Raw genomic sequence first — 15,012 nt, 5'->3', positions numbered from 1 at the left:
GAGGTTCCAAGATAAGAACTCTGGGGACACACGGTGGTGGCCTGTGCTCCTGGCCCCGCCCCGGCATGTTCGGTGGTACTGGAGTCAGGCAAGCCTGCTTCAGGCTGGGGACCCCAGTCCGGGATGGTTGTTGGGAGGGGAGTGGCCTCCAGCCTTCTTTGAAGGGAGAGGGTTAGTCTACATGCCATAAATTACAGATATTCCTCCTTCACCTCCACACAGGTGACCTCACAGGAGCAGAGCTGTTATTTCCATCCTGTCCGTTCCTAGCCACTCCCTCCCTGGTGCCCAGCCTCACCTAGCGTTCTGGTAGGGAGATGGAGCAGGGAGGTTCAGCCTCTGATTTTGCATCACACTGGCTGTGAGGTCATGGAAAGAGGAACCACGCAAGCTGTGTGCGTGGGAATTGCTCCCTGCTGTACAGCCCTCATGGGCTAGGTCTGCTCAGGAGGATGGCCGCAGACCCAGAGAGAAAAGGGTTTTGAAGTTGACCAGCATCCCCATCTTCTCCATGCCACCTGGCTGCAGAGCACCGTGGACAGAGTAGCTTCCTGGAATTGGGATTTACGTCAAACTTGTATATAAGAGCACCTAGAAATGTTACTTTCATAGTTAAAGACAAGCAGACTTAGGAAAGAAACTTCTCTAGAACACATTGTGACATGTCCATCATAGGAGGTCTGTGGGTACAGACTCAAGGAGGGCCTGTTGGACGATTGCCCCCCAGCCCCCATCAGTACCATCTGTGAAACCCTGGATCTTCTTGTTTTTGTAACAAAGTAGACACTGATTATGCATGACTCTTTAATATTTGGGAGCTGAAAGTCTCAAAACATAAAAAAAAGTGTTTTTAAAAAGTTTAAGGTATAAAAACATGAAGCAAATAGATGAACTAAACAAATTCTAAATAAAAAAGGGAAGTTTACATGTGTAGGAATGTGTATCCTGTCTCTCCTTAACCTGACAGGACCAACTCCTGGCTCCTTTCGTAGTTCCTGTATTTCTGTCTTCTCTACGTTTAAATATTCTACAGCATTTGTGCAATTTTGCTACTGATTAATTTCCTAAGAGCCTTACGGTCTGAAGTTCATCTGGTCTGCTGATTTCATGGTTCTTAGAGAAACGGTTTTTTCCTCATACTTCCGTCATGAGGGCCCTGCAAGGACAGTCTCAACAGCCTTCTCCTCTGTAGTTTTGTCTCCAAGAGGAGAAGGACATGATCTGTTTTGTCATTTCTCCAGGCCTGGCTGAGTGGTGGTGAGAGCTTGGAGTTGGATGGACCAGGCCATTTTTTTTTTAATTAATTTTTATTGGAGTATAGTTGATTTACAATGTTGTGGTAGTTTCAGGTGTACAGCAAAGTGAATCAGTTATACATAGACATATATCCACTCTTTTTTAGATTCTTTTCCCATATAGGTCATTACAGAGTATTGAGTAGAGTTCCCTGTGCTGTACAGTAGGTTCTTATTAGTTATCTATTTTATATGTAGTAGTGTGTATATGTCAATCCCAATCTCCCAATTTATCCCTTCCCTGCCCCGCTCCCCCTTGGTAACCATAAGTTTGTTTTCTACAGCTGTGACTCTTTTTCTGTGTTATAAATAGGTTCATTTGTACCACTTTTTTAGATTCCACATATAAGTGATATCATATGATATTTTTGTCTTTCTCTGTCTGACTTACTTCACTCAGTATGACAATCTCTAGGTCCATCATGTTGCTGCAAATAGCATCATTTCATTCTTTTCTATGGCTGAGTAATATTCCATTTTGTGTGTGTGTGTGTGTGTGTGTGTGTGTGTGTATATACCATGTTGTCTTTATCCATTCCTCCATTGATGGTTGCTTCCATGTCCTGGCGATTGTAAATAGTGCTGCAGTTAACACTGGGGTACGTGCATCTTTTTGAATTTTGATTTTCTTTGGATATATGCCCAGGAGTGGGATTGCTGGATCGTATGGTAGCTCTGTTTTTAGTTTTTTAAGGAACGTCCATACTGTTCTCCATAGTGGCTGCACCAATTTATATTCCCACCAACAGTGTAGGAGGCTTTCCTTTCCTCCACACCCTCTCCAACATTTATTGTTTGTAGATGTTTTGATGATGGCCATTCTGACCGGTGTGAGGTGATACCTCATTGTAGTTTTGATTGGCATTTCTCTAATAATTAGCAACGTTGAGCATCTTTTCACTTGCCTCTTGGCCATCTGCATGTCTTCTTTGGAGAAATGTCTATTTAGATCTTCTGCTCATTTGATTGGGTTGTTTGTTTTTTCGATATTGAGATGCATGAGCTGTTTATTTTGGAGATTAATCCCTTGTCGGTCGCTTCATTTGCAAATATTTTCTCCCGTTCTGTGGGTTGTCTTTTTGTTTTGTTTACGGTTTCCTTTGCTGTGCAAAAGCTCTTAAGTTTAATTAGGTCCCATTTGTTTATTTTTGTTTTTATTTTCATTACTGTAGGAGGTGGATCAAAAAAAGATCTTCCTGTGATTTGTGTCAGAGAATGTTCTGCCTATGTTTTCCTCTAAGAGTTTTACAGTATCTGGTCTTACACTTAGGTCTTTAATCCATTTTGAGCTTATTTTTGTGTATGGTGGTAGAGAATGTTCTGATTTCATTGTTTCACATGTAGCTGTCCAGTTTTCCCAGCACCACTTATTGAAGAGGCTGTCTTTTCTCCATTGTATATTGTTGCCTCCTTTGTCATAGATTAGGTGACCATAGGTGCGTGGGTTTATCTCTGGACTTTCTATCCTGTTCCACTGACCTATATTTCTTTTTTTGTGCCAGTACCATACTGTTTTGATTACTGTAACTTTGTAGTATAGTTTGAAGTCACGGAGCCTGATACCTCCAGCTCCGTTTTTCTTTCTCAAGGTTGCTCTGGCTATTCGGGGTCTTTTGTGTTTTCATACAAATTGTAAAATTTTTTGTTCTAATTCTATGGAAAATGCTATTGATAATTTGATAAGGATCGTGTTGAATCTGTAGATTGCTTTGGGTAGTATAGTCATTTTCACATTATTGATTCTTCCAGTCCAAGAACATGGTTTATCTCTCCATCTGTTTGTGTCATCTTTGATTTCTTTCATCAGTGTCTTATAGTTTTCTGAGTACAGGTTTTTTGCCTCCTTAGGTAGGTTTATTCCTAGGTATTATATTCTTTTCTTTTGCAATGGTAAATGGGATTGTTTCCTTAATTTCTCTTTTGGATCTTTCATTGTTACTGTATAGGAATGCAAGAGATTTCTGTGTGGTAATTTTATATGCTGCAACTTTACCAAATTTATTGATGAGTCTAGTAGTTTTCTGGTAGCGTCTTTAGGATTTTCTATGTATAGTATCACATCATCTGCAAACAGTGACAGTTTTACTTCTTCTTTCCAATTTGGATTCCTTTTATCTCTTTTTCTTCTCTGATTGCTGTGGCCAGGACTTCCAAAACTATGTTGAATAAAAGTGGTGAGAGTGGACATCCTTGTCTTGATCCTGGTCTTAGAGGAAATGATTTCAGTTTTTCACCATTAAGAATGATGTTTGCTGTGGGTTTGTCATGTATGGCTTGTATTATGTTGAGGGCCAGGCCACGTTGGCTGAGAGCTGAACAGTAGATAATCCACTGGCCTAGGCTGATTCCGGCCAGCAACAGGAAGTCCCACTTCATGTCCTACTTTAAAGCTCTTTGCCAGGAACACACAGTAAACTTTTCATTTGTATTGGCTAAACTCCAAGAACCAGTACCTGTTTGGGGAATTGAAGTGAGCACGGGCAGGTACAAGGAAGCTGCACTTTGCCAACCAGATTCTATAATGTCTGTCTCCAAACTTATAAGACACAGCAATAACCCAGAGCTGGAATCTCAGGGGAATGGGTAATGCTGATGGAAAATACATACACATCTAATAGGAAACACACTTGTATCAATATTAACATGCAGAATCCTATATTGAGGGGTATTTTTGTAGTCCAAAGGTCTGGACTCAATCCTAGTTCTACCTCTTTGGAGTATGACTTTGAAATGTCACCTAACAGGTTTTTGAATCTTTCTTCATTTGTAAAATGGGAATATCAGGCTTACTTATCTCAGTGGGTGGTTATGAGAATCAAGTGAGGGGATGTATGTGAACTGATATGCCTTAATAGTTGCTAACGATGATATACTTCCTATGGAATGTTATTTCTTGAATTTTGTATCTTTCTAATACATCCCTAGACCTGTAAGTTACAACTGGTTCTTTTTCTACTTGTGCAACAAGTGAAATCTTGTATTGGGTTCCTCAAAGTGTGAATGGGTTCTTGGAATCACCCAGTTTTGTAAAAGATGGCTCAATCTCTCTCTTGTCATTTGCCCAACAGTGTGCCATGTAAAAAATGTGTGGTGGTTGGTAATGGAGGAGTTCTGAAGAATAAGACGTTAGGAGAAAAAATTGACTCCTATGATGTAATAATAAGGTAAATATATCTTCTATTTGCTAACCTGGAATTGTTTCAAAAGAATCTAGTTTCCTGCTTTAGTACCGCTGCATTTTAAAAGGAAGTAGAGTTGCTGTAGTATGTTTAAGTACATTACACATTACTCGAGTTGTTGGCTGGAGTAGGCCTAGATTTCAGGTCATTTATTTAGCACATATTTATGAAATCCCCTTACTATGCCAGGCACAGTTCTAGCTCTAGTTCTAGCACAGTTCTAGGGGGATATAGCAGGGAAAAAGAATAATGTTCTTGCTCCCCGAGGAGCTTACATTCTAACGAGGGGAAGAAAACAGTAATTAAATAAAGAAATGTAGTAATAAATGCCGTGCAAGCAATTAAAACATGTGTGATAGAGAATGACTGAGTGGCTATTTTTGAATTGATGACTGTTTTGAAGGGGCGACATCTAAACTGGACCTAAGACCACACAGTACCGGCCATATGAAGACTAGGGAATACAGACAGAGAGGATGTTTACTGCAGGTCTTCAGGAGGGTATGATGCTAGGTTTAAGAGCAGCAGCAAGAAAACCAGTGAGGTTGGAGGGCAGCAGGCTGGGGAGGTGGTGCAATTGGCAGCTGAAGAGGTAGGTAAGGAGCAGGCTGTGTAGGACTTTGTAAACTACGATTAGAGCTTGCGTTTTATTTTAAGTATAACAGAAAACTTTTGAAAATTGTTAAGCAAGAGAGCAACTCTATCTGGTTATGTCTTTAAAATACCCTGGTGATGGCATGGACAATGAAACAGGAAGGACAAGCTGTGGAAATGAAGAGGCCAGTTAGGTTGCTGCATTTGGGTAGAGAATGGTGGCTTGCAACAGGATTGTCATGGCGTGGAAGGAGATAAGGGGCTAGATTGAGGCATGTTTTAGAGGTAGAGTTAGCAGGATGTTCTGATGCATTAGATGTGAGCAGAGATGGGAATAAAGGAATGCAGGATACCTCCTCCTAGGTTTTCAGCGTAAGAGATTGGCTGGATAGTGGTTGAGTTGGGGAGGACCAGGGTAGGAACAGGTTTAGAGGAGAATCAAGGCTACTGTTTAAACATACCAGGTTTGATATGCTTATTAGATTTGCAGTGGATAAGTCAAGTAGGCAGTTAGATAAACAGGTTAACATCTTCATTGCGAACAGCGTGTAAGTTGTGCTTAAACCATGGACTGGGTGAGATTTCCCAGGGAGAGACAGAGAAGAGGGCCCAGGACTGAGCTTTGAAGTAGTCAAAACTTAAAGGTTGAGCAAAGAAAAAGGAGTTAAAGAGTTGGAGAGGATCTACCAGTGAGGTAGGAAGAAAGACAGGAAAAGGTGATCACAAAAGCCAAGAGATCACAGTGTTTTAAGACAGAGGGAGGTTTCAAGCATGACAAAGGCTGGTGAGAGGTCATGTAAGATAAGGACAGAGTTCACCATTGGACTGGCAAGCTGAAGCTCACTGTTAACTCTTGACAGAAGAAGACTTGGAGGCACGGTGCGGGGGAGAAGCCCAAGTGGAGTGGTTTGAGGAGAGAATGATAGGTGAGAAAGTGGAGAAACCAGTAGAAGCAACTCTTTAGAGAAATTTCACTGTGGAGTTGAGAAATGAGATAGTCGCTGGAGATGATTATGGACTCAAAGGAGATTTTCTATTTTGTTTCCTTTTATAAAGATAGATTCTAAAGCATATTAGTAAACTGATGGAAATGAACAAGGAGGTTGGTGTGGTAACGAGAGAGGGGATGGGGTTCAGAACACCAGTGTGGTTATCTCTGCAGTGGAAGGGAAAGCTGGGATTGTGGTGACAGCTACCAAGAGTCCTATAGATGTAATGGTGGGGAAATGCGGACATTTCAAGTTCTATTTTCTCATTGAAAGGGTGAAGTCAGGTTTATCCCTTTACCCGGGATAAAGTTTGTGTGTGTTGGGAATGGCTATGAATAGTCTTCTGAAGAGTGGGAAAGCTTCGCGCCGGGCAATGCATTAGGATGACCTGGCAGTGCTTGGGCGTTTTGCTGGGTTACAAGCTGAGGGTTTCTGCATAGAGTGGTCACCTTATTTTCTGTTGATTATTCATTTTGAGGAAGCTGTGAAAATTTATCCACAAAACAATGTTGAAGCACTCACAAATTTCTTTGTAATTGTCTAAAATCTGGTCACCTAGAACCACACCAGGCCCTTGTGGGAAAATGCCATTAAAGACATCATGAAAGTCATTTCAGGTGTTACTAAGGCTGCCTTATATCACACAGTCAGTGGCAAAGGGTCAAACAGTATTTATCTCCTAGGAGACAGTGTTTTGGGAACAATGCATTCCTTTTCATAGCACACCTTCATGGTGTGTGCATAAATAGTATATGTCTAACCTTGGCTTTGAGTATCCCCAAACCCAACACTGGATCCTTTGTGGTTCTTTGGTTCATGCCAGAGATAGTCATTCATTTGGTTGTGCTTGGGTATAAATATAGCAATTTTATGTTGTTACTTTATTTCAGAGCACAACAATTTTGGTGGGTTTTCAAATCACCTTAACTGTGACTCTTGCCTGTTAGTCACTGAGACACACGTCCACCTGCTACTTGATTGTGTAACCCTGGGCAAGTAACTTTATCTATATGTACATTGGGGCCCTCATCTACAAACACAAGGGGTTTTGTCTGGATGTCCTCCCAGGTCTCTTTTAGCTTTGAGTATTCTGTGGTTTTATGTTCCCATTTGTTTCATTTTGTCTTCAGTTTTTCTGGAGGTAAGAATGAATTATCAGTGTCCCCACGGTTAATTTTCAAACACAAATGAATGTTTCTGCCTTTGATCAAGCAGCTGTTTCACGAAAGGGAGTTATTTCCTTGGCTGTTACGTGTGAAAGATTGACGGATTGCCGTGTGGCTTTAGAGCCCTGGCTACACGGCTGACCATGTTTGTCCAGCTCTGAAAGCTCTGAGAACTGTGATGGACGTGACCTGTACTGCGCTTGGTCTACATATCTTGTGTGTTTTACTACCCACAGAATGAATAATGGTCCTGTTTTAGGACATGAAGAGGAAGTTGGGAGAAGGACTACCTTCCGACTTTTTTATCCAGAATCTGTTTTTTCAGATCCCAATCACAATGATCCTAATACTACGGTGATTCTCACTGCTTTTAAGCCGCTTGATTTAAAGTGGCTGTGGGAATTGTTGACAGGTGGCAAAATAGTAAGTTGGCAAAATTGATCTGGCTTCCAATTACCTTCATTTTTTTTTTTTCATTAAAAAAAAGAGACAACAACAAGTTGTATTTTCTATTTTCTTACTTTCAGAATACTAATGGTTTTTGGAAGAAACCAGCATTAAATCTGATCTATAAACCTTATCAAATCAGAATATTAGATCCTTTCATTATCAGAACAGCAGCTTATGAACTGCTTCATTTCCCGAAAGTGTTTCCCAAAAATCAGGTATGTATTTTCCTTTGTACAGTTTCAAACTAAAGACCTCACTGGGGTGGGATAGAGGGTCCTTGGGGCTCTTGGAAACTGGATGAGAACCACGACTCGTGAGGTGGCTTCACTCATGTCTGGGTTAGTGAAATCACGTATCTTTGGATTTTAGCTTTATGTTTTTCAGGTTGCAAGGAAAAGAACCTTAAGTGGGGTGGGGGGGGGTTTCTGCCATTAATTAATTAATTAATTATTTATTTTTGGCTGCTGGGTCTTTGTTGCTGCCCACGGGCTTTCTCTGGTTGCGGCGAGCGGTGGTTACCCCTCCTTGAGGTGCGTGGGCTTCTCATCGCGGTGGCTCCTCTTTGTTGCGGAGCACGGGCTCTAGGTGCGCGGGCTTCAGTAGTTGTGGCATGTGGGCTCAGCAGTTGTGGCGCACAGGCTTAGTTGATCTGCGGCATGTGGGATCTTCCTGAACCAGGGCTCGAACCCGTGTCCCCTGCATTGGCAGGCGGATTCTTAACCATTGCGCCACCAGGGAAGTCCTGGCAGGCAGATCCTTAACCACTGCACCACCAGAGAAGTCCCTTTTCTGCCCTTTTGGAGCCTTTCTGGGGTCTCCCTCTGCACATCCAAGTGGCTCATCTCTCATGACCTCCGCTTCAGTGCTCTGTAGGGAGGAGAGTCTTGATGGGGGTGCTAATGGGCAGGCTGTGTGCAGAGTAGCAGGACTGGATTCTTTAATTCTTTTTAATTATTTTTTTTTAATTAAAAAAAAATTTTGGCTGCCTTAGGTCTTCGCTGCTGCACGTGGGCTTTCTCTAGCTGCAGTGAGCGGGGGTTACTCTTTGTTGCGGTGCGCGGGCTTCTCATTGTGGTGGCTTCTCTTGTTGCGGAGCACGGGCTCTAGGCATGTGGGCTTCAGTTGTTGCGGCACGCGGACTCTAGGGTCCATGGGCTCAGTAGCTGTGGCACGTGGGCTCTAGAGCGCAGGCTCAGTAGTTGTGGCACACGGGCTTAGTTGCTCTGCAGCATGTGGGATCCTCTCGGACCAGGGCTTGAACCCATGTACCCTGCATTAGCAGGTGGATTCTTAACCACTGCGCCACCAGGGAAGTCCCTAATTCTTTTTAATTATAAGGAATCTCATTGACTCTGACTCTTGCAGCCCTGTTTGTCTACATTCCCTAGGGAAAAAATACTCTTTAGACCCATACAGTGGCAGGCTGTGTTTTTCATTTGAAGTTTGAGTAACTGTGTAATGTGATATCTCAGCTGAAATGAGGCTTTCCCTTTTGTAATTGGGTAAAATCCAAAGAAATAAACGCATATTTTGTATCTTTTCTTCAGCATGATAAAGAAATTCTAAAATATTACATGCTTAAAATCAAACAGCTTTTACAAAGGAGTATTTTTTAAAAAAGGAAATCATCCTTCTTTTCTCTTCTCTCCGTAACTCAGATTATCTCCCAAGCTTTATTGCCTTTTATATCCTTCTAGACTCTTGTCTATGCATTTACAGACACAAGTACTTTTTTTTAAGTTAATTTTTATTGGAGTATAGTTGCTTTACAATGTGTTAGTTTCTGCTGTACAGCAAAGTGAATCAGTTATACCTATACATATATTCCCTCTTTTTTTGATTCCCTTCCCATTTAGGTCACCACAGAGCACTGAGTAGAGTCCCCTGTGCTATACAGTAGGTTCTCATTAGTTATCTATTTTATACATAATAATTATATATGTCAATCCCAATGTCCCACTTCATCCCATCCCCCCTTCCCCCCTTGGTATCCATGTTTGTTCTCTACATCTGTGTCTCTATTTCTGCTTTGGGAGTAAGTTCATCTATACCATTTTTCTAGATTCCACATATAAGCTATATTATACGATATTTGTTTTTCTCTTTCTGACTTAACTTCCCTCTGTATGACAGTCTCTAGGCCCAGCCATGTCTCTGCAAATAGCACTAGTTTGTTCCTTTTTATGGCCGAGTAATATTCCACTGTATATATGTACCACATCATCTTTATCCATTCCTCTGTTGATGGGCATTTAGGTTGCTTCCATGTCCTGGCTATTGTAAATAGTGCTGCAGTGAACATTGGGGTGCATGTATTTTTTTGAATTATGGTTTTCTCCAGGTGTATGCCCAGGAGTGGGATTGGCAGTTCATATGGTAGTTCTATTTTTAGTTTTTTAAGGAACCTCCACACTGTTCTCCATAGTGGCTGTATCAATTTACATTCCCACCTACAGTGCAAGAGGTTTCCCTTTTCTCCACATCCTCTCCAGCATTTATTGTTTGCATAGACTCTTGTCTATTCATTTAGAAACACAAGCACTTTTTGTTTGTTCAGTATAATTGTGATTATACTACAGATACTGTTCTGCTATTTCCCCTCTCCATTTAATTAACCCTTCCCCTATTTATAGACCCTTAGTTTTATGTCCAGCTTTTTTCCTCTATAGGTAATGTAGAAATGCATGTACTTATAGAGATTTTCTGCACACTTGTGTGATTTCTGTAGGAAGGACATCTGGAAGTGGAATTCCCAAGTCAAAAAGCATAAATAGTTTAAATTTAAACCCAATTTCGTAGTAATTTTGAGGGGAAAGGACAGCTTCTGAATGTATATTTTGTGACTTTTCAGCTCTTACTTTACTATGTGAAGTAAGATCAGATTTGTTCCTTGATTTTTGTCTTAGGTGGTGCACAGGAAGACCCTGGTCTTACTTAGAGATGATCCTAGAACTAGTTGTAAGTAGACTGAAGTTCTAGTAGGACACAGTGTCCCAGAAGCCAAGGGAGGGACACAGCTGTATTTAGAGAGTTCAGCTATGTCAGATGTGGTCCTGGAAACATGGAGGTCATATTGATATGGACAAGGGTAAGAGAAAGCAAGCCTGACTGAACTGCGTTAAAGAGAGAGAACATGGGACACGAGTGAGCGGAGGCAAATCTTTAATGGAGTTTTGCTAGAAAAGAAAGCAGAGAAATGGTTGGAAGATATAGGCTCAAGGTTTTTTTTATTTTAAAGAAAGATAGATGATATGTTTGTGTGCTGAAGGGGATGATTCAATAGAGGGAAATATTGATGATGAAGAGAGAAAGGGGATACTTGTGAAAGCGAAATTGTTGAGAAAAGAAATGTGATAAAATAGAGTGCACGAGTGGAGAGGCTGGCCGTAGGTAGGAACAGGGACATATCATCCACATAGGAGTGAACACTGAAAACATGGGTAAAGACGAAGGTAGATTTGGAATTGGGAAGATGATGTAGCTCTTGTCTGATCGATTCTGTTTTCTAAGAAAAATAAGGATTAAACTGACAAAGTAGGAAGGAGGGTAGAGCTGTTGGATAGAAAGGTATGAAATTGTCATCTTGGAGAGTAGGAATGGAAACTTACTAGGGGAGTGAAATGTAAAATGGATGGCTAGTGGGAAGCAGCTGCATAGCACAGGGAGATCAGCTCGGTGCTTTGTGACCACCTACAGTGGTGGGATAGGGAGGGTGGGAGGGAGACGCAAGAGGGAGGAGATATGGGGATATATGTATGCATATAGCTGATTCACTCTGTTATACAGCAGAAACTAACACAACATTGTAAAGCAATTATACTCCAATAAAGATGTTAAAAAAAAAAAGGCTGTTAGGCTTTCAAACAAATTTGCTTCCTAGAGTTTATCTGATTTTATTGTGCTGCTTTGATTTTTTTCTTTTTCTCAAAATCATAATTAATCATATGTAATTTCCATGGGATCTGTAAGAAACATTTAATCAAAAGAAAATCTCCTTGAATTTTTGTATTAGTAAATTTAAGATATATCTTGTTTTTGCCTCTGAAGGCCATCCAACGAGAATGAAAACTTTGAATGCCAAGACCCTTCTGCCAAGCATCTACTATAGTGTTTTTCAGGATATATGTACATGTGAAGGGGGTGCTTGGTTTCTTTCTTTTTAGTTAAAATTTAGTTAAAATTATAATCGATTTAAAAACAAAATTGAGATTGTGACTTTAATCTGTATATACATCCAGAATCTTTATTTTTCTAGTCAGATCATTACCATGGCCATTTGTGATTGAAGTTACTTGATTAAAGCCGTCTTTCCCTAGAGCTAAATTATCAGCATTATAAAATAGAACCATTTTAAAGCTAAGTTATTTGAAGCCTTTTAGCATGATCTTATCCGTTAGTGAATTAAGCTGTCCTTACGTTTCACACATGGGTTTAACATTCTCAGGCTTTGCTTTTTCCACAAGTTGCTTGACTCAGTGTGTTTTTTAAAAACAAGGCAGCAGAATCCTTTTCCTTAAAGGCTTCATTTGATAGCTGTCTTCTGGACTAGTACTGCAGTAAACGTTTTACCTGAGAGACTTTCTAAGATTTCAAGCAACACTTTATATTCAGAGTTGGGATATTAACTGTTTGGGGCTTGAGCCTTAGGGCATGACAAGAATTTAACTGAAGTATTTCTGTCCTGATTAAATGTTCAGAAGATGCTATTTTATAAGATTAGGTCACCCAAATGTTTTGGAAACAGGTACCTTGTTTGGATTTTTTCCCTAAATTTTCATTTCCTCCCCCAGAAACCCAAACACCCAACAACAGGAATTATTGCCATTACATTGGCATTTCACATATGTCATGAAGTTCACCTTGCTGGTTTTAAGTACAACTTTTCTGACCTCAAGAGTCCTTTGCACTACTTTGGGAATGCCACCATGTCTTTGATGAATAAGGTAATATATATATATATACATATATATATATATATACACCCTTTGGTATAATCTTTGATCTTTAGAGTTGGAAAGCTTATATTCTCCCTTTTCACCCTGTCATTTTACTGAGGGAACAGGTTTCGAGGGGTTGATGGCTTGATAAGGGTTTACAGAGATAGCACGTGCTGAAATTAGGACTCAGGTGCAGAGTTCTTACTACAGCAGCAGTTCCCAATCTGTTGGCCTCAGACCCTTGGGAGAAACTCATCAAACCTATATAGGGACCAAGCCTTACGCTAGATACTGTATCATATTTGCACTATTTGAATATATAGAAACCTGCTGTTTGAGATATTTCAAATTCACCTAAAAGCATGGCCATATTCATACGAATTATTTTCAGGTAGTTTTTCAGTTAAGTCGATGAGAAGGTCCTTAACATTTTAACCTCATGAAAGAATCTTCATGGTCAGAAAAGTTGTAAACCTTTATACTAGATCATTCTTCACTTGAATGGGGATTTAATGGTGGTGGATTTGATCCTTAAGATTTTTTACTTTAATTGATTAAATGGGAAGGAATTTCCTGTTTTCCTAATTATAACTTAGATTAGTGGCACAGTGATTGATAGGATTAAAATGTTACCTGTACATTTTAAATATTGAACTGTGAATGATTTGCTGTTAAGTAAATGGATATATCCCATGACATGAAACCAGTCCCCTTAAATCTTCATCCCTAAATACTATATAAGCTGAAAAAGTGGTATTATTCAGGTTAGAGCTTAACACTTCCAAATTCTGGTTTCTAGATTTATACCATAATTCAGTAGAGTAGAAGATGATGTGAGGGAGCCTCTTACTTATGTGATGGTTTAAGTGGAAAGAGTGGGCAAGCTCTGGCGTAAGAATGAGCAATGAAAAAGAAATGAGAAAGATAAGTTAAAAGTCCATGCCACTTGTTACTTGAGTTTTTAATTAAGCTTTTTAGATACAGCATATTCTGTTGCTGCTGTTGTTAACATCTTGAGATTGGGATAGATGGTGATTTTATTTTTCTTCTTTAGAATGCGTATCACAATGTGACTGCAGAGCAGCTCTTTTTGAAGGACATTATAGAAAAAAACTTTGTAATCGACTTGACTCAAGATTGACCCTACAGACTCAGAAGATGATGCTAACAGTATTAGTTTTATTTTTACACTGCAATTTTTTAGTTTATTTTTAAATATGTTGGATGTACTTGTCAAGAAATTATGTATATTAAGTCTGTTGCTGCCTGGTGCTTCATAACCACCAGCTTAATTTCTGTGAATATATTTAATTTATGGAAACCAAGACATGCTAAGATATCAGGGAGAGTGAATTTTTCATTGCGTTGTTTTAAAAATAAGCTAGTTTTCTGATGTGTTTTTAAAGTATCTTTTTATAGTTACTTCATCTTAGACTTTTGAAGGGATGTGACTTGCTAATAAGTAAGGGGATTTAGTTTACCACAGCGGATTTTGAATGTTACGTGACATTTTGAGAGGCTTATCCGGCTCCTGTAAATTGGTGGGGAGCTGGCATGTGGCGGTGCCTTGAATGTGGCATACTGGAACCACTTCAGGCCTCTGTATCTCTCTCTCTGGATGACTGGTTCCTTTTTGTTCTACCTGAGCAACCTGACTGGAATCTTAAACCAGACCCTAAGCGTGGATGGTTGATTGATTGATTAGGGAAATCTAAGATCATACTGGCTTAATTAAGCATTTTTTTCCTACAGTTAAGTTAAACCATGATTATGATGAGTAGTTTGGTAGAATGAAGATGTTTTTTAAGTCGACAGAAATAGGATTAAATATGAAACTCTGGATAAGTAAATAACCAAAGAAAGAATGCAATTCCTAAAGTCTGGTGACTGCATTATTTTAAAGAAATAAAGTTTATACAAAGAAGCTGAACTAGGCAAGCTCAAGAAGGAGAAAACATTCTTAAAACGTTTTTTGCCTGGCTTAATTTATTCATTAAAATTTCGAAGTTTACTGGAAGTAAATTAGGAAAGACAAGACATGAATGAGTAAACCTTTAAGAAGAGTCAAGCTTTTTCTGGATTTAAATGGCATTTTCATGAAAAACCAATTGTCCACATGATTCAATCGCATCTTCAAATGGAAAGAAGCTTACCTAGGGTGCACCAGAGAAGAGTGTTGTGGGATGCAAACAAACAAGCCAGTTGGACAAAAGTGGTGAGCTAGTCGTCTCCCTTTTCATTTTAATGTCTGTCTGACTGTAACCAAAGGCTATGGGGAGGGAGGGGGACAAGGGGTGAAGAGAACAGTGGAGGTTATAAGGCTGGAATCAAAAGCTGTCAGAAGAGGTAGGAGTGGAAGGAACTGGCATCATCTTTTGAACAATAATAATTAATTATCACTG

The 15,012-nt window shown here is 39.9% G+C and overlaps 1 protein-coding gene across 6 annotated transcripts in view; it reads left to right on the top strand.

The window, feature by feature from the left end:
* The window catches only part of ST3GAL6 (ST3 beta-galactoside alpha-2,3-sialyltransferase 6), a 78,851-nt gene that overhangs the window by 62,502 nt on the left and 1,337 nt on the right, over positions 1-15,012 (top strand). For 4 of the 6 annotated variants that reach the window (XM_068546872.1, XM_068546871.1, XM_068546876.1 and 1 more), the window contains 5 exons: positions 4,364-4,459; positions 7,460-7,646; positions 7,751-7,888; positions 12,464-12,616; positions 13,665-14,825. In XM_068546872.1, coding sequence (XP_068402973.1) covers positions 4,364-4,459; positions 7,460-7,646; positions 7,751-7,888; positions 12,464-12,616; positions 13,665-13,751 — 661 coding nt within the window. In that variant the 3' untranslated portion in view covers positions 13,752-14,825. The remainder of the gene's footprint in view (positions 1-4,363; positions 4,460-7,459; positions 7,647-7,750; positions 7,889-12,463; positions 12,617-13,664; positions 14,826-15,012) is intronic. The other 2 variants (XM_068546873.1, XM_068546875.1) reach the window with 2 other exon arrangements.

The sequence above is a fragment of the Eschrichtius robustus genome, chromosome 6, assembly GCF_028021215.1.
Source record: "Eschrichtius robustus isolate mEscRob2 chromosome 6, mEscRob2.pri, whole genome shotgun sequence".
NCBI classification, from domain to species: Eukaryota; Metazoa; Chordata; class Mammalia; order Artiodactyla; family Eschrichtiidae; genus Eschrichtius; species Eschrichtius robustus.
Note: the sequence above shows the minus strand (reverse complement) of the source record. Positions and strands in the feature narration are given on the sequence as shown.